The sequence below is a fragment of the Buteo buteo genome, chromosome 29 (genome assembly GCF_964188355.1).
Source record: "Buteo buteo chromosome 29, bButBut1.hap1.1, whole genome shotgun sequence".
NCBI lineage: Eukaryota > Metazoa > Chordata > Aves > Accipitriformes > Accipitridae > Buteo > Buteo buteo.
This window is the reverse complement of record NC_134199.1, coordinates 1,153,844-1,172,045: the sequence shown is the minus strand read 5'-3', so window position 1 is coordinate 1,172,045 and position 18,202 is coordinate 1,153,844. Positions and strand designations below refer to the sequence as shown.

At 40.1% G+C, this 18,202-nt stretch overlaps 2 protein-coding genes across 2 annotated transcripts in view; one reads left to right on the top strand and one right to left on the bottom strand.

Annotated features, from left to right (window-relative positions):
- IFT140 (intraflagellar transport 140) overlaps positions 1-18,202 on the bottom strand; it is a 90,135-nt gene that overhangs the window by 22,366 nt on the left and 49,567 nt on the right. The gene's annotated exons all lie outside the window — the stretch shown is intronic.
- TMEM204 (transmembrane protein 204) overlaps positions 1-18,202 on the top strand; it is a 32,371-nt gene that overhangs the window by 3,323 nt on the left and 10,846 nt on the right. The window contains exon 2 of the mRNA XM_075059483.1: positions 13,610-13,765. Within this exon, the coding sequence (XP_074915584.1) occupies positions 13,610-13,765 (156 nt within the window). The remainder of the gene's footprint in view (positions 1-13,609; positions 13,766-18,202) is intronic.

Here is an 18,202-nt window from a genome sequence, read left to right as displayed (position 1 = left end):
TGCCACTGGTAGAACAATAAATAGAAAATATGCTCTTCCAATAGCAATGCAAAAAAGGCCACAATCCTGCAAGTTATTTGTCTCACAGTTCAACAGAAAAACTGTAAAATATTTGAAAATTTGCTTTTCCATATACTGACGGCTTCTGTAAAATTACTATGTAAATAACAGCCAACTAAATGCACTACTATAAGCAGGTTTGCTCACTGGCAGAGAGAAGCACATTCTTAAAACCTTTTTTTCACTGACTTTCACTGCATGCTCTTTCTCCCATTGAAATCATTGGCAAAGCACCTTCTCAGGGGACACAATAAAGCTGGGGTGGTTTTTTTTCACCTCATCATGTACACAGCTCAAGCAAAATGATTTTCAAAAACATTATGGAAGTAGCTCATTGTGTCAGGACTTGCATGTGCTTAAACTAAAAATAAACTACAGCAAATTGAAACAAATAATAATTGAAGTTTTGCATATTTTGAGTAAATTTCATAGTAACTGATCTGTCAAAAGATAGTGCAGAGAATGAACAGAAAAGTCAACGTGATGGAGCATGTCTGCCAAAAGCCTCTCTGGAAGCACAAAGTCAAATTCCATACCAAATACCTCTCTGATCCAATTCCCCACTAACAGGACATCTGTGTGAATTATTTCACCATAACACAAACCACTGGAGCAAGAGGAAAACTAAGGTGTTTTACATTCAAATCCTATGATGTAAACACCACATCAAGGATATTAAAGTGTCAGTAAAGGACCACTGGTATAAATACCAAGTGACATAAAAGACAAGGGGAGATTACAGATGCTGCAGCAAAGAGACACTGTGACCAAAAAAAAAAAAGATTAGAAATAGGAAAAAAAATCCAGGGATAGGAGTAAATGATATTAAAAATATTATATGGGGACAAAGCACCTCAATGTGAACTATTTCAACAAGGCACAACACAAGAAACGTGGATGACTTTGGTCCTAGGGGAAAGCACCTCAACTCTGTTCTTCAAGCTCAAGCCTCACTGCTCCTGGAAGGGAGAGATCTCAGACCCTTCCATTTGTCTTTATCCACTTCTTTCTTTCTCTCCTTCTCACTGTGCACTCCTGCACCCTTCTTTCAACCATCTGTGATGCTAAAAAGCTTCTGTGAGACAGTTCAAATGCCTAACAGCAAGAAAATACCCAGGTTTGGAGTGGAAGGTTTGAGCAGCAGGATAGGACGGGTTTTTTGCATGGTAGTTTTTCTGTTGGATTAACCAGTGGTATCAGGAGTCCAACAAGTACTGCTTCTAGCATGAGCTGAGCGATGGCAAGTGTGATGATGGGTGAGATAGTTCCCTTTTAGTGGCAACGAACTATCAGATCTGAAATCTTTGCTTATGCAGAGAATCAGAGCCCAGTTATGAGGACACCAATCAAAGTTTTTCTAACATGGACAAACCACTAGGTGATACAAACTTAAAGGCTTCACCGAGAAGCCAGACAGCACATCCCCTCTTCAAAACACTTTAACAAAACCTAGCCAGGTAGCTTCACTCTCCTGTCATCTGAGTGAGGGCAAAGAAATTTGCCAAAGGATATGGACATGCAGTTTCAGAGCTGTTGCAAAATTTGGGAAGATTATGCTCTTGTCTGCATCTCTTAACCCTTCAAAAAAAGACCACATATAGTAGAAGCATACACGTAGTAAGATCTTGGGTAAGACAGCGTGTCTGGAGTACTCAGTAGTCAGCTTTGTGCCCACTTGATGCATGAGCAGACACAGCATACCAAGCGATGCAGCATCACACAGGGACACACAAGCTACCTCAAGTAGCAAGAACATGCAGCTACACCACCAGTGATGCCCTCTCAGAACAAACCAGACCTACTCAAAGCCACCGTTACCTTTGTCCTGGCCAGTAATACTGCATTGCACTGTGTGAACACACCAGATGACTTGGAGTCAGCTTAGATATTTTTAGCCACGCTGCGCGGTACAAATATGCCCTTAAGTCCTACTGTGCTACAAGGCTATCTCTGGGTGGACAGATGGAGCTGATTTATTCATTAGCCAAGGTCACAGTCTGTCCCTTTTTGTCTAAAGAACATTATGAACAATGTGGAGACGCAGGAATAGGGAGGGGTTTAAAAAGATCTAAAAACCTTGCTCAGTTCTTTGGGGCTCCAGAAGATGTAACAAAAATCCCAACAGTGGGAAGCGTATATCAACTACAGATGCCCAGAGCAAGATAGCTCTCATTAATTGTAGTTCTTACAAGGAAGTAAAACCAGTGCCAGGGACAGGCACGGTATCATGAGCGCCTACGTGACTGCCATAGGGACCAAATATGAACACCTGTTCAGCCTAAATGTATGATTTATGCAAACACATGTACACTATGAAGTACAGCAGTTAAGGCAGGATGCTGCTCCGTGTGGGAATAAGGAGCTGACGTTTGCTTGCAGAGGCTCCAGTTCACCTGAGTGCCAATGTCCACTGTATTTACACAAATTTCCAATGTCCACAAAGTTCTCTGAAATTTGGCTGTATGGAAGCCGGGCTGAGTCAAGCAGCTGAGCATGTTGTAAACACACGTAATGTTTTCAATATATACAGATCAAGAAAGGAGGCCCACTGCATTTGGAGAAGACAGGAACTACCATCAGATTAAAAAAAGCCCAAAACCTTACTATACACATGGTTGCCTGGTAAATTGCTCAGGCTGTTACACAGAGATGGCGGCAGTGCAGACAGCTGACAGCTCAGGGCTTGTGATTCCCTTTCCTAACATCTGCAATATGATCAATATTTAAATAAGTGAAATTACTAATTTAATAGTAGAGGCCAATATGCAATCTTTCTGGAGGTGAATTGTAAGACGGCTGGCTCTTCAAATTAGAGTGAATGCTCATTTTAATGTGGATTTTACTATGCTGTGTACTTATTTTGGAAAAGTTCAAAACTTTTGGGGATCCAGGATAGGAAAATGAACCTAATATGTGTTTCAATACAGTACCTTCACATGTGTTGCAAGAAATATTATCAGAGAAGTCAATGTTTGATTACTCTCACTATTGAGACTTTGAATTCAGTTAAAGCATTAAGAGTGAAAACAGCTATGGAGCTTTTGAAAATTTCAGATTAAATGCATTTATTACAGCCACCAACAAGAATACCCTACTGATGTTTCTAAACAGGCAAACCATAACATGTAGACAACTAACATCTCAACCAGAACTATGTAACAGCCTTGTCTGTTAAAATTGATCACTGTGTAGAATTGGTCTTAATGTTGAGTTTGAAAGGTGCCCACCATTTAACCACAAGCACTTGTTCATGTTGAAAATAGTTGATGTAGCTATGTCTTCACTCTAAAAGTAACTACTGACGCTGTTAAGAAAACAACCACCAACCACACTCTTCTTCTCTCCCCAAACAAGATCTGTATGCTTTTCAAACTAAATAATCAGATATGAAGTTTCACGCTCAGATGAGCTCAATCATGAAGTTCCAAAATTCCTAAAGGGATGGAAGATTTCACCAGTTTCTCACATCAGAACATTCTTTTAATTATGCCGAAATCGATTGGATTCCCCCCCTTTAAAAAAATATTATTTTTACGTGAAAAAGCATAAATTGCATACTTTACAAAGCTACGCAGGAGATGAAACCAAGCAAAATAAGTGACTGTTCTCATTTTTAAGATATCCATCCAGCAACAGAACATACTGAGGACTTCTTGCAGCTGAAAGCTATATGGCTGCTTATGGAGATTTAAAAAGAAAAGAGAGAGGGAGACACTTTCCTTTTGAGGATAAAGCCCTGTCCTTACAATAAGACATGCAAACAACATGCTCATGTGGAAAGGACAAACTGATGAAGAAAAAACTAGATTTAGATCTGTTTCATTTTTCAGAAATTATTGTATATTCAGACCATCAAAATATATCTGTATCAAAGAGGCAATGCTTTAATTAGATCTTCCCACAGTCTCAGTTAAATAGTCAGGCAAAGGTGCACTTAGATACTGCCAGCATTTGTTTTAGTTTGTTTCACAAATACTGTTAAAGTGTTTCAACGAATTTCCTAATTCATAGTCTAAAACAGCTCAAGAGGTTAACAACATAAATACCACATATTTAAATCAGCAGAAGGAATGAAATGTGCAAAAACTTCATTAATAGAGCAGAAGTTTGGGAGGCATAGCATGCTGACTGTCAATGAATAATTACAGTGATTCTATTTATTGTCCTTATAATCTCTTAACTATTTTAACAGTAAGTGCTGAATCTCCTATGTCTACATTGTAAAATGAAGCATAGTTGTACTTTGCTTTTTCATAGTGCTCTTGATATTCAAGGCACAGCACATCTGTCTTTGCTGACAATGCTGACATCCAAAACAAGAGGAACACACAATTAGTTGCCAGAAGTTTGGCTAAAGTAGATTTTTTTTAGAATTATAAAGAAGGGTTTCTTCTAAAATTATTTATTAATACAGAATTCAGTTCTCCAGGTTGGAACGCAATTTCATTAACAGCAAGACCATAAGTAAGAGTTAGCAGGACAGAAGTCAAATAGAGAGCCAGTCTGAACGGCACCATTTCAGCTTTTTTGCAAAGCACTATTTCATGTGTTGAAGGGATCAGATCTCCCAGGAAAAAACAGTATAAGCCCATTTAGGTAAAAGTGTACTATTCTGGCTTTTCCCAGTGTTTGGATGCTTGGCTTTGCATTTCTAAAGTCCCTATAATGTGGATTTTAAAAATTACTCCAAAAGGCTGAAAAAGTAGAACTCTGCTGTACAAAACCATGCACTAAGCTCAACCTGAATCATGGGCAGGCTTCAAACCTTTAGGTTAATGCACAGGCATAGCTGTTACTTATTTTCCAAATGGCTTAGTAACTGGGGCAGGAATGAGAAGTGGAGCTCACTGGAGCCACATAGCGAGGGCTCAGAGCTTGGACAGAACAAACTCTTTGCTCTCTGCTCTTGAGTGTCTGGTACCACTGGCTGGATGAACACATGCAAAGACTGTAGTCAGTACTGTGGCATATCCACTGCTCTGTGACAACAGAGCCATGATGTGATGAACATGCCTAGCGCTGCTGGGCTTTCAGAGGATTTAGCTGCCAGCTATGGTTCTGTTAAGGCAGTGTATACTAAGACTTATCAGACTACTTACTGGAGTAAGTATTAATAGAATAGCAGGAGATGTATCCCATATCTCAGGATAACACCTCAGCAAAATATAGAATCATAGAATGGTTTGGGTTGGAAGGGACCTTAAAGACCATCTAGTTCCACCCCCCCCGCCATGGGCAGGGACCCCTTCCACTAGACCAGGTTGCTCAAAGCCCCATCCAACCTGGCCTCGAACACTGCCAGGGATGGGGCAGCCACAACTTCTCTGGGCAACCTGCACCAGTGCCTCACCACCCTCACAGTAAAGAACTTCTTCCTAATATGTAATGTAAATCTACCCTCTTTCAGTTTAAAACCCTTACCCCTCATCCTATCACTACACTCCCTGATAAAAAGTCCTTCCCCATCTTTCCTGTAGGCCCCCTTTAAGTACTGGAAGGCCACAAGTAGGTCTCCCCGGAACCTTCTCTTCTCCAGGCTGAACAACCCCAACTCTCTCAGCCTGTTTTCATAGGAGAGGTGCTCCAGCCCTCTGATCATCTTTGTGGCCCTCCTCTGGACTCACTCCAACAGGTCCATGTCCTTCTTACATTGGAGGTCCCAGAGCTGAACGAGTACTCCAGGTAACACAGTACTCTAGGTGCCAAGTCAAGTTCCAGAGGAAAACAGTGTACTCAGTTAGAATCTTGTGATTATATTAGAGAAAATCTAATTACTGGTGTAGTTAGATTAAATTTTAACAGCAGAATATGATCTCAGTGTGCAGACACCCAGCCCAAGAAGATGAAGTCAAGCAGTTACAAGCAACTGAAAATGGGTTCTTACAAAAATAAGTGAAGCAACTTAAGCATAAGAAGCATTACCAGTTCTAGCCATAATTATTTAGAAATCTCTATTTCAGAAACACAACCATTTATCCTCCTTTCCAGAATAAAGTCACATATGAACATGAAACGTTTATGAAGACAATCAGGTACATCTCAGAATGTATACTCAATAATTCACTGAATAAGTAATCAATAAATAAACCCAAGAACCATAAAAAGGAAAGATCACCAATAGAATACTTTTTTTAAATTTCCTTTCATCGCAAACATAGCAACCATTGAATTCCTCCTATAAAGTCTGCCTTTTTATATTGACAGTGAAAAAAAGGTTAACAATTGAGTAATGTTTAAAAAGCAAGTCAATGATGAAAAGGTATTACACTCAGAAATCTAGTGGTTGGAATGATTTTTAAAATCAATACCCAAAAGGGTAACTTTTGGTTAAAGGAAAACTGAAGTTAAACACAACTAAAGTAGTTGTTTAACACCAAAACAATCAGTAGAAAAAAGGCAGCAAAATTCCTCAGGAGATTTAAAGTATGGATGAACTGATAGATGTAATCAACTTAGCAGCAGCCTAAAGGTGGTACTATCCTTCAGCTAAGCATAATGAAATCCTGCCCATCTAATTACAAAGTTTAAATAGCTTTTTTTGATGTAACACATTTTGTGTTCCACAGTGGGGATACGATAACAGCATGCTCACAGTCAGCCCCTGCAGCTTAGATGACAGGCAGGAAATTGTGAAGCCACAGTGAGGTGTTCAGTCAGTACTGTCCCTATATAGTGAATAAATGTACGGTCACTAGACTCTTCCCAGGGCTTGTAACTTAGGAATTTACAGAAACTGGACCTAAGTTTGCACTAAAATTTTGTTCACCAAAAGTGGTATTTCTCAGGGGAAGTTTTAGACAAATATTATTGGGCCATTTAGTTTCCTTCATATGCACTCTGTGCTTTAATCAGTAAAAAAGCTTAAATTGCCAGTTATGATTCTTTTTCCCCCTATATGCAGACAGAAAAGGGGAAGAAAACCTCACATTTTAAGCAATTAGCTTAATCTGATTTTTCAGTGAGATCATCCTTCCTCATTATCCCAAAACACTGCAAATTTCTCTCCAATATGACTAACCTACTTCTGCAAAGCACAAATAGTCCTGGGGCTATCAAGGAACATAACAAAACAAAATTGCTGCTTGCAAATAACAAAATCAAATCAACATTTCTAATCCAGATGGATACATCTGGTCTAGGAAGTGAGCAAAACAACAAGGAATTTGAATTGGTCCCATCCCTGGAGTTTGGGTTTTGACCCTTGACGGATCACTGTGTTTTAAACAAAGCAGAATTCATTAGCCAGTACCCCCAGCTGTACAAGAGACCCAGCTGGATACCCTGTCCATGAATTAATTACTTCTCAGAGTAAACTGGGATCAAGATAGACTTCCAGAAGGAAAAAGTGAGAGACTAGCATTTTATATTGATGAACAACGGCTGCTTAGAGCAAAGTTTTGGAGCCATTCAGTGTCTAATCCTTTCCAATTCTCAACAACCAAGTTGCATCTTAAGGGAGGTGAAGGAAAGATAGGTGTAAAGCAGAGATATACTCTGGATTGCCCTCTCTCCTTCACCTATGTCTGATACACACTAAGGAATAAAAACCTTCTGCGGCATCCAGTTCTGTTCTGCTGTAAGCATCCACCTCTAGCTATAGGAAACCCCTTTCACAGTTAAACTTCAGGAGACAGGCGACATTAACAAGTTCAAAACAAAAAAGGTAGGACATCCAAAATACCTATGTCATGACAGTCTTAGACAATAGATTCTAGAAGGTAATGGTTAACACAAATGCCACCAGTAATTGTGCAGACATTATAATCATTATGAACCTCTTGTTTTACCAATTGCGGCTAACATAAATCATTCTGCAAAAGTTGATGGAAGTCTGCAATGGCCACAGAAAGTTACAATGGGATCATGAAGACTGTAAATGAAGCAAAAATGTTTGAAATGGTTGAACAGATGATCCTAAATTCATACTAATTATAAAGTCTATAGAAAACACATCAGAATGGACTGAAGATGGCTGCTGAGGAATTTCTAATTTACATATAATTTAAAACAGCAACAGGCAGAGTAAAGAGCACAAAGGTAAGCACTAAATTTCACAGCTTTTACAAAAACTATATTGCAGCCAATTTTATATGAGATGAGAAATATTTATTCCTGGATGGAACACTCATTCAAGCAGGAAAAGAGCTTTGTGGCCTGGCCTTCCTCAACATGATTTACACCTTCAACATCTTTGGGTACAGGCTCTGAAGAAATGCTTTGAAATTGCACACTCAATTCCCTTTCTTGATCAGTGTTGTGCAGTGGTTGTCCTCAATACAAGGAGTCCAGAGCTGCTTTCTGCAACTACCACCTTTTGGGGTGGTAGGTTTCATGTTGCAGCAGCTCAGCTTAGGGCTGTGTGTGTACAAAATAGAATTACCATGTGCTGAGCTAACAACATGCAAAGTTACAATGGCTGTGAGTAAGAAAGCATAGGCATCTGCAGAGTGGCACTTTCAGGCTGAATACAATTAACAAGCTCTACTGCAAGAAGAATGGAGTTTATAAGAGCTATGCATTACGAAGTTTGATTTTTTCCCCTCTGAGGAAGAGGGATCATTACAATTCTAGAACAAAACCAAAAGATGACAGATCAGACATTAAACCTATTAGAATAAAAAAACAATATTCTAATATGAAATATGGAAGGGTACTCAATTCTTGTAAAACCTTATTCCATAAAAAGAACTGTTTTCACATTTAATGAAATCATATGAGCTGCTTCCTCCTTATTCTACCTGTCATCATCCTGTTGCGGTTCCAACCTGGACCATGTGCGACCTTCTTTTTAGTTAAAAGAAGCAGGTATGCAAAATATCAGTTGCATTTCTACAGCTCTCTGAACAGGGTAATGTAAATAAGCAAATAAGCATCCCTAAGTCTGCAGTTCTTACAAACAGCAGTAAAGATCATCAGTGTTACACATCCAATGCTACTGCTCTCTCCAATTGCAAGAGAGAACAGCTGTCATAGAACCATTATTTAAAGACTAATTTATTACAAATTCTGTTGGAATTCAACTGAGTCACAGTCATAAACTACCTATTTTTAGTATGCTAGATACAATATAATCTATGGCAAAGCAACAGAATTCATTATGGCTGTAAACCAACTATTTTTTTATTTTGACACTACAGATAGCTCTGTTGACAAATGAAAGTACTTTAATAATAATGGATGCAAGCCTGCTCTTTACTTAGTACATTTCTCATTTGAAAGTCATTAATATCTCTTCAGCAACCATTGGCCCTCAAAGTATTACAGAAGTCCATTTAAGTGGAAAAACAGAAGAACACTCCAAATGCTCAAAGTTTTACTGGTACTTACAAAGCTCGGACATCTGAATATGATTCTGTTATCAGCCAACATGCCTCATGACCTGTAAGCATTCAACATGGCAAGAGATCTAAATGCTCCCAATGCTAGAAAGGACAACTGTAAAAGTTAAACACAAAACCTTTGAGCAAACTATTTTTTTTGAGTGAAATAATTTTCCTTTCTGGTCAGAGATGAACTTACTAGGAAAACCCCCAAATACTTAGTATGTTATTTTCTTAACATTTTATTCAACATGAAAAAGTTTAATGGACTATGGTTCTTAACTAACTCTTTCAGATGCAATACCATATTTTATTATATTTTAATTAAATTGTGAGTTGTTATTTAGAACACTAGAAGATAAAGATGACCTATGAGGGGAAAACAAAGGGTAAATTCGTTTTTATGACTCACAAAAGTAGACCAGACTCAATGATTACCACAATGATGTTTACTTTTGCTTGTTTATATCAAGTTTTGTTTTCTGCACTTCCTAGCAGTCTCCTTGGAAGATCAGGAATCAAATTCTGGTGGTCAGTGCACCCACTAAACTTATAACCAGTTAAGTCACCTTTGAAAATTTGGTGAATATTCATGTCATTCTTCTTCTAATATATGCCAACTTAAACACTGACCTGCTTCGATTTCAGAATAGCAGCAACATATTAGCAAGAGATGTTGAATTGCACAATATTTACAAATCCCACCTTTTGCTAGAGAGGAAGGAAAAGGATGAAAACAGGACATCCACCAGGTTAACAGGAAAAGTAGGAAAAAGCCTGACTAAAAGTACCCAACTTTGCAATGAATATATTCCATTCAGTAGCCAGCTGGGAGACACATTTTAATCAGGTTTCTAGCCAAGACTCCAGATATGTATGTCTGTAATCATTTCTGCATTTGTTATTTATATTTAATATAGAATCATAGAATATCTCGAGTTGGAAGGGACCCATAAGGATCATCGAGACCAACTCCCTGCTCCTCACAGGACTACCTACAACTAAACCACATAACTAAAAGCATCATCCAGACACTCCCTGAACTCTGACGGGCTTGATGCCATGACCACCTCCCTGGGCAGCCTGTTCCAGGCACCAGCCACCCTCTCAGTGAAGAACCTTTTCCTAACGTCCAGTCTGAACTTCCCCTGACACAGCTTCATTCCCTTTCCTCATATCCTATTGCTGGGCACCAGAGAGAGGAGATCAGGACCTCCCCCTCCGCTGCCCCCCTTGAGGAAGGTGTAGACTGCAATGAGGGCACCCCTCAGCCTTCTCTTCTTCAGGCTGAACAAGCCCAGTGACCTCAGCTGCTCCTCATAAGTCTTGCCCTCGAGACCCTTCACCATCTTGGTTGCCCTTCCCTGGGCACACTCTCATAGTTTGATGTCCTTCTAATATTGAGGCGCCCAAAACTGCACACAGTACTTGAGGTGGGACCACACCAGTGCAGCGCAGAGTGGGACAATCACCTCCCTCAACCGGCTACCTACGCTGTGTTTGATGCACCCCAGGACATGGTTGACCCTTTTGGCTGCCAGGGCACACTGTTGACTCAGATTCAACTTGCCATCATCCCAGACCCCCAGATCTCTTTCCATGGGGCTGCTCTCCAGCCTCTCATCCCCCATTTTGTACGTATAACCAGGATTACCCCGTCCCAGGTGGAGAATCCGGCACTTGCTCTTCTTGAATTTCATATGCTTGGTGATTGCCCGGCTCTCTAGCCTATCCAGATCTCTCCGTAAGGCCTCTCTACCCTCGAGGGAGTCCACAGCTCCTCCAGTTTAGTATCATCAGCAAACTTACTTAATGTACATTCGATTTCTGTGTCCAGATCATTTATAAAAACATTACAGACCACTGGCCCTAAAATTGAGCCCTGGGGAACTCCACTGGTGGCTGGTCACCAGCCTGATGTAATCTCATTTACTGTAACTCTTTGAGCCTGACCCATCAGCCGACTGCTCACCCAAGGTAGTATGGTCTTGTCTAGCTGCGTGCTGGACAGTTTGTCCAGAAGGATACTGTGACAGACAGTATCAAAAGCTTTGCTAAAATCCAAACCCACCACATGTACTGGCTTCCCTTGATCAACTAGATGGGTGACCTTGTCATAAATGGAAATTAAGTTGGTTAAGCAGGACTTTCCTCTCATGAACCCATGCTAGCTATGACCAACGATTGTGTTGTCCCTCAAGTGTTTTTCAGTAACTCCCAGAATAACCTTCTCCATAATTTCACCAGGCACTGAAGTGAGACTGACAGGTCTGTAATTACCAGGGTCTTCCTTCTTACCCTTCTTGAAAACTGGGACAACATTTGCCAGCTTCCAGTCAACTGGGACCTCTCCAGACTCCCAAGACCATTGAAAAATAATGAATAGAGGTCCTGCGATGACATCAGCCAGCTCCTTCAGTATCCTGGGACGAGTCCTATCAGCCCCCGTAGATTTAGGCGCATCCAGCTGGAGCAGCAAGTCTCAAACAAGTTCAGGGTCAGCTGGGAGGTTATCATACCCCCAGTCATGGTCTTCCAACACAGGGCTCTGGTGGCCCCAGAGCCCATCGTGGGCGTTAAAGACAGAGGCAAAGAAGGCATTAAACATCTCTGCTTTTTCTGTGTCTCTATTTGTGAGTTGACTGACCTCATCAATGTTACCTCTGGTTCTCCTTTTGCTGTTAACATATTTTAAAAAGCTCTTTTTGTTGTCCTTCACAGTGCTGGCCAGCTTGAACTCTAATCGAGCTTTGGCCACACAAATTTTCTCCCTACAGTGGCAAACAGCATCCCTGTGGTCCTCCCGTGTTGCCTGTCCTTGCTTCCAATGTCTGTACGCTTTCTTTTTCTGCATAAATTCTGGAAGATGATCCCTGCTCAGCCAAGCTGGCCTTCTGCCCTACTTGCATGACTTCTGACACTTTGGAATTGCCTGCTCCTGCGCTCTTAAGAGATGGCTCTTAAAAAGTGACCAGCATTCATGGACCCCAATACCTTCAAAAGCAGATTCCCAGGGGATCTTACTGACTAACCCCCTCAGCAGCCTGAAGTCTGCTCTCCCCATATCCAGCGTTGAAGTTTTGCTGGCAGTTTTTCTCCTATCACCAACAATTTGAAACTCAACTACTTTGTGGTCACTGTGACCAAGGCAGCCACCAATCACCACTTCACCCACGAGTCCCTCTCTGGTTACAAACTACAAATCTAGGAAGGCACCTTTCCTAGTTGGCTCCCTCAGTACTTGTACCAAGAAGTTACCTTCAGTGTGCTTCAGAAATTTCCTGGACCTGTTTGTGTCTGCTGTATGATATTCCCAGTTGATGTCTGGGAAGTTAATATCACCCATAAGGAGAAGGGCAGTTGATCTAGAGATATCCTTTAATTCCTTGTAGAACAATTCATCAGTGTTGTTGTCCTGGCCGGGTGGTCAATAGTAGACTCCCACAACAACATCCACTAATATATATATAAACTTTATATAAAGTAACTTTTTATTTATACACATAACTTATGCCATAACACCTCATTCAGAATCGCCAAGGACTGACATTTTCATTGCAACCATTCTCCTCGTTACGCAGATAGAAATATAAGGGTCTTTCCAGTGCATCCAAAAGATTAATAAACATTAAAAGAAGGAAAAGTTAAGAAGCCTCTATACAAAGCTCTCTTAAACCAGTAAGATGTTAGTGTTAACATCCACAGGATGTTTTCTAGGACAATACAGATGGACTAGGTGAAAAAAATTCAGGATGGTATAGATTCATCTTTTGGATTATTATTATTTTAGGGTCTTGAAAACCTATTTATGAACTAAGGTTCCATTCCAGTCAGTGCCACACAAATGCAAAACAAACACCATTCCTGCCCCAAACAATTCTGGCTACTAATCATAGCTAGAATCTTCATGGGGCAAAAGTCAAGCACCTCCAGTTGGCCATCCTTGGAAATTAGCTGCTTCTTTCATACAAGAGTTTTGCACTGAAGCAATACTTAAGGGATGCTGTGTAACTAAAGGAAAGATTCAATACACATCTGAAAGAAAATCTTTTCTTAATCAGACCACAGGGAATGCAGATAAAGCAAGTGACTGCTGGGAATAGGAATAGTGTCTTGAGAATAATTTTCTATGGACGGACAAATTTTACATTACCTGCTCAGCCAGGATTTTTTTTTTTTCTGAATTTTATATAATTTTAACTTTATGCTCACTTCTTATGTTTCCCTAGTGCAGTTTGACATGATGCGTGCTTGTAACCTCATCGCCACTGTTGCTCTGACTGCTGGCCAGCTCATCTTCGTCCTGGGCCTGATGGAGCTACCTATCATTTCTCAGGATACCCAGTGGTGGGAGGAGGCCATAGCTGCCGTGTTCCAACTCGCCAGTAAGTCCACTTCTTTTTACTGATGGAAAATTACTTCATCTCTATTAAATTCAGGTGGAAAAGAGTTTCTTACTTTATAAATCTTTCAAGTGGCAAAGAATAGCAAAAAGGCCTAAAACTAAAAGTAAGCTCATTGTCTCTTAAAAGCTCTCCCCATGAGATTCTGCAGTACATGAATAGAAGCTTTTATCTTGTATGTATCAGAATGAGTCTTCTGCCAACCAAGAAAAACAAGCCTTTATTATTTCCTATGAAACCAGGAAGGCAAACATGAAAGAAATAAACTGGAAGCAATGTAATCCCATAATTTAGCAGGATAAAATATACCAAAGAAATGGTTTGAAAGCAGAGCAGAATGGCCGAGCAAGTTTTTGATGTCTTGCTGAAACATGATTACTTGCTTTTAGCTAACTGAATTTTAATCCATCAGCTGGATTTTGATAGACAGATACATCTGCAATCTAGCAAAGAAAGCTGAAGTCAATTCATAACATTGACTGCTATAAATAAATTTCCCACAGTAATTCTTATGGTCACAGACTATATACAGAAATGAATGAGGAAAGGAGGAAATGGTTTTATCACAATTCCATATTGACAGCAGTGGCAACAAACTGTTAACATTTTGCAATAATACCTTTCTTTACTACATAAAATAAGTAATTCAATATTCATTACACCAAAAGTCCAATCATATAAAATATCCATGTATGAAACTGTCATTGATGTAGTATAACATTCAAGCTGCTTACAAGATCAGATTAAAAATATACCATTTTTATCAATGTAAACAACAGGTTATAATAAAGTAACACCATTTTATTTTAAATTTTAATTTCAACTTTAAAAACTCAGAATATTTAGAATGGTATAAACCTCCTGAGACCTCAGGTTTACACTGCTGCAAGATCAGAATCTAGCCTAGGTCATTTAAATACAGTCTTCATAGCAACAAACACCCATCAAGGATGAAGAACCTGAAATCCAAAAAAGAGGAGGAGACTGCTGAGGTTCTGTAACTCAAAGCATCCGATCCAGCTTCCAGGTGCAGAGAGACCCTCAAACATCAGTCAGTGCCACCAACAGACAGATATAAAACCTTGCCATAACAAGACCTCCCTTCAGCCTCTTCACGTATGCCATGGTCTTTGTAACTCTAGATACCTTCTGGATAGTTCTCCCTGATCATCGATGTGATGCCTGCTTTACTCTCACTCACTCCCATCCTCCCCAAAACTCGACATGTCTGTTTTTCCCAGAGAGGAAATGCATTCTGGCCCTGTTTAGATGTGTTGTTTCATTGACAAACAGCACAGTGGACAGCCTTGTGCCTTTCTTCTATCAAGGCTGCTAATTTTAGACTGGGCTTTCCCCCCCCCTTTTTTTTTTTCCTGTGCTGGAGTCTGTTTTAAACACAGTCAGAGAGAGACTGAAGGGCGCCAGGATATCCCGACACAGGAGAAGGAAATGCCTGCTATTACCTGTTATGCAAGCTGAACCTTGAAATCTCCAGTGCTGGGAGGGGAGAGGGGAGGAAAGCCAGAGTCAGAATTATTAACAAAACACTAATGAGAATGACTGAAGAAGCTGTTGAATCAAGGAGTTCATCTGCCTGCCTGCGTTCAAGAGGTGTGAAGAGATGGATCTGGCAGCTCGTGACAGTTGCACAGACATTGTGCTATACGAATGAAAGGTCTCCCAGCTCCAGAAATAATGCAATGACTTCAGTGGCTATCCCTGCCCCCCTTCCCCATCCCCCTTTGCAGTTATGCCACACTCTCCTTCACCATCATCAGATGGTTTTCTGCCCTGCGGTCAGTAACATGATATTCATTTTACATCTCATTATCTTAATGAGAGTTTTATGTTTAAACAAATTCCTTCCTGATATTGAGAACAACCAGCTGAAGTCTTCTGGAATGTATACTTTTGAAAAAAAGAGGGAAGGATTCATCATATCTGCCATTATCCCAATATAAAATAGACTTCTTGGAGACCTCCCTAGTTTTCCAGGACAGTGGTATGTCAACTGCTGACTACCTGGGTAATTGAGGGTCTGCACTCACAGGACAGGCGGTTCAGAGTACAGCTTGCACTGACAAAAGAGGCTGTTTCCTCTTTCACAGAACCCAATGTGTGCTCTGTAATGTTGAGCCACTCAAACCAGCCTTTAACATCAGCCCCATCCACCAAATTCTCTGGATTGGGCCTAGGCAACAGCATTTTATACATTATGGCTGAAATGTCTTTGATACCAGACAAAACACACATGCAAACTGTGAGCAAGTCCAGCATTTCTGTTGCTCTGATGAAGGATTGCTGCTACATCTAGAGACCAAGATTTCTTTATTGAAGAGGAGGAAAGCGGCCGCCCCTGATCCTAAAAGCCACAGGTAGTACTCAGCCTCTGAGCCTCCACTCCGAGATGGTAACCTCTCATCAATTTTCAAAGTCAAGTAGCAATATTAGGCAAAAACATTAGAACAGTGGGTACAAAGCCTGATTTTGAAAGCACCTTGTCCACGCAAAACAGCCCAAGAGAAATCACTGTGAAGCTCTCCCCTACTTCATTTTAAGGGTTAAAGCCAATGTACTTTAGGACAGACAGATAATTTGTGTGAGAAAAGCAAACAATATTTAAGAATGCACTTACGTAGATCTTAAGAAATATTTCTTGAGTACTGGCTGGGTAACTTCTGTTTATTACACCTTCAAATATATTACTGAAAACACAAGCACCCATCTCCTTTTTTTTCCTTTTCAAAATCCAAGTGATCTAGAGAATTGTTCTGCAATTGCTCATCCTGTCAGCAATTTCAGAAAGAATTATCTTGATTCATGTCCCCTCTAATTCCAGCTTCTGTTTGATCTCTAACTTTCATCCTGGAATATGCCAACAAGTGCTGAAGAGAACTGCAGTGGTAGAGTGAAATCTAGTATTATGGAGGAAGGCTTGAGTATAGGGCTCAGAATCACAAAGTCAACTTACAATTTTCTTATTTTTAGTCAGGATTTACCCACTGAAACATTACGTGTGGGTTTCATTATAGTTTCCCAAGGTCTGAACAAAAGTCCTTTCTGTTTTAGAAAACTAAGTGTACTAAGTATTACCTTCCAAACCCTATCAGAAGTTCAAATCAACCATCTCTGATCCCACTAGAGCTTGTGATGACTCCAGGCTCCATGGCTTAACTTCTGCCACCTGCACAAGCATTTGACAGTCATTCAAAAAGGATGGACCTCTGACAGAAAATAAAGCCCCAGGAAGCAAAGAGGAAGGAAAGAAGAGAGGAAACAGCATTGCTCCTGGGACAGCAATGGGATTCACACAGCTCCAAAGCTCCGCAACCTCACACCTCCCAGTTAACAGGAAAGCAAGCTGTTTGCTTTGGAAAAGGCATGTGGTGAAAATGGAACCAGCGTTGTATGTGGAATTTTGTGTCAATGCTCAGAAATTTCCCTCTAGAGGGTTTTGGGTTTTCTGGTTTTTTCCAAGGGACTGTTACAAACTCCATGTGCTGAATATAGGATGAATAACGCAGCTGACAGAAGTGCAGTTGGAAAGGGAAATCCATACTAACAGGAGAGGGAATAAAGAGCGCTTCAGAGAATATTAAACTACTACAAGCAGTAACCTGCTAGACTGGGTCAGACCTTAAGAGACTCTAGCCAAGCCTCTGATCTTGTATAATGGTGATTATCACAGACTTTAGAGTGAAATGTTAGAAACATAATGGGAAAAATCCAGGATAAAATATCCCTTACATTAGATCTCATCCTAGTTTCTGAAAGTCCAAGACTGGAATAAAACTGAATCATAATGATTAATATTCTTGCCAATCCATTTTCAGCATTAAATTACTTTAATACATAATATCCTGAAGATTAAGAAGTTTTGTGCTCCTACTGAGCTTGTCATTTACAGTCAAATAAATTACAGTCTCACCTCTCTCTTGAATTTCAAGCATTATATTCCAGCTTTTCCTACTGTGTTTTTCTGCTGACGGTGTGTTTCACTCCAGACCCCTAACGCATCACAGGAAAACTGAGTTCATGCATACTCTCATTTCTGTGTTATTAAACCTAAATCAAACAATTGTTAGACCATTTACCTTCTCTCTTCCTTCTGGGTACTACAACTTTAGATTAGTTGATATCCAGAAAATCTGAATGCAGAACAGACCGGTAAAGCAGCCATTGGAGAATATAGCTAAAGATACTCATGATAGCAATGTGATTCTGATTTCTCTATTACTTCCTTCCACCTTTTTCCTTCATGACACCCTCAAGCCAGATCTGTTCTAAGATGAAATCTATGGAGCTGTAAACCTAATACTTCCTGAAAAGGAAGCAAATAAATGAGACACTGTAAATAACCTAAAAATCATAACAGAAAGACAGAACTTGACTGCTTGATTTGTGCTAAATGTTTTCATT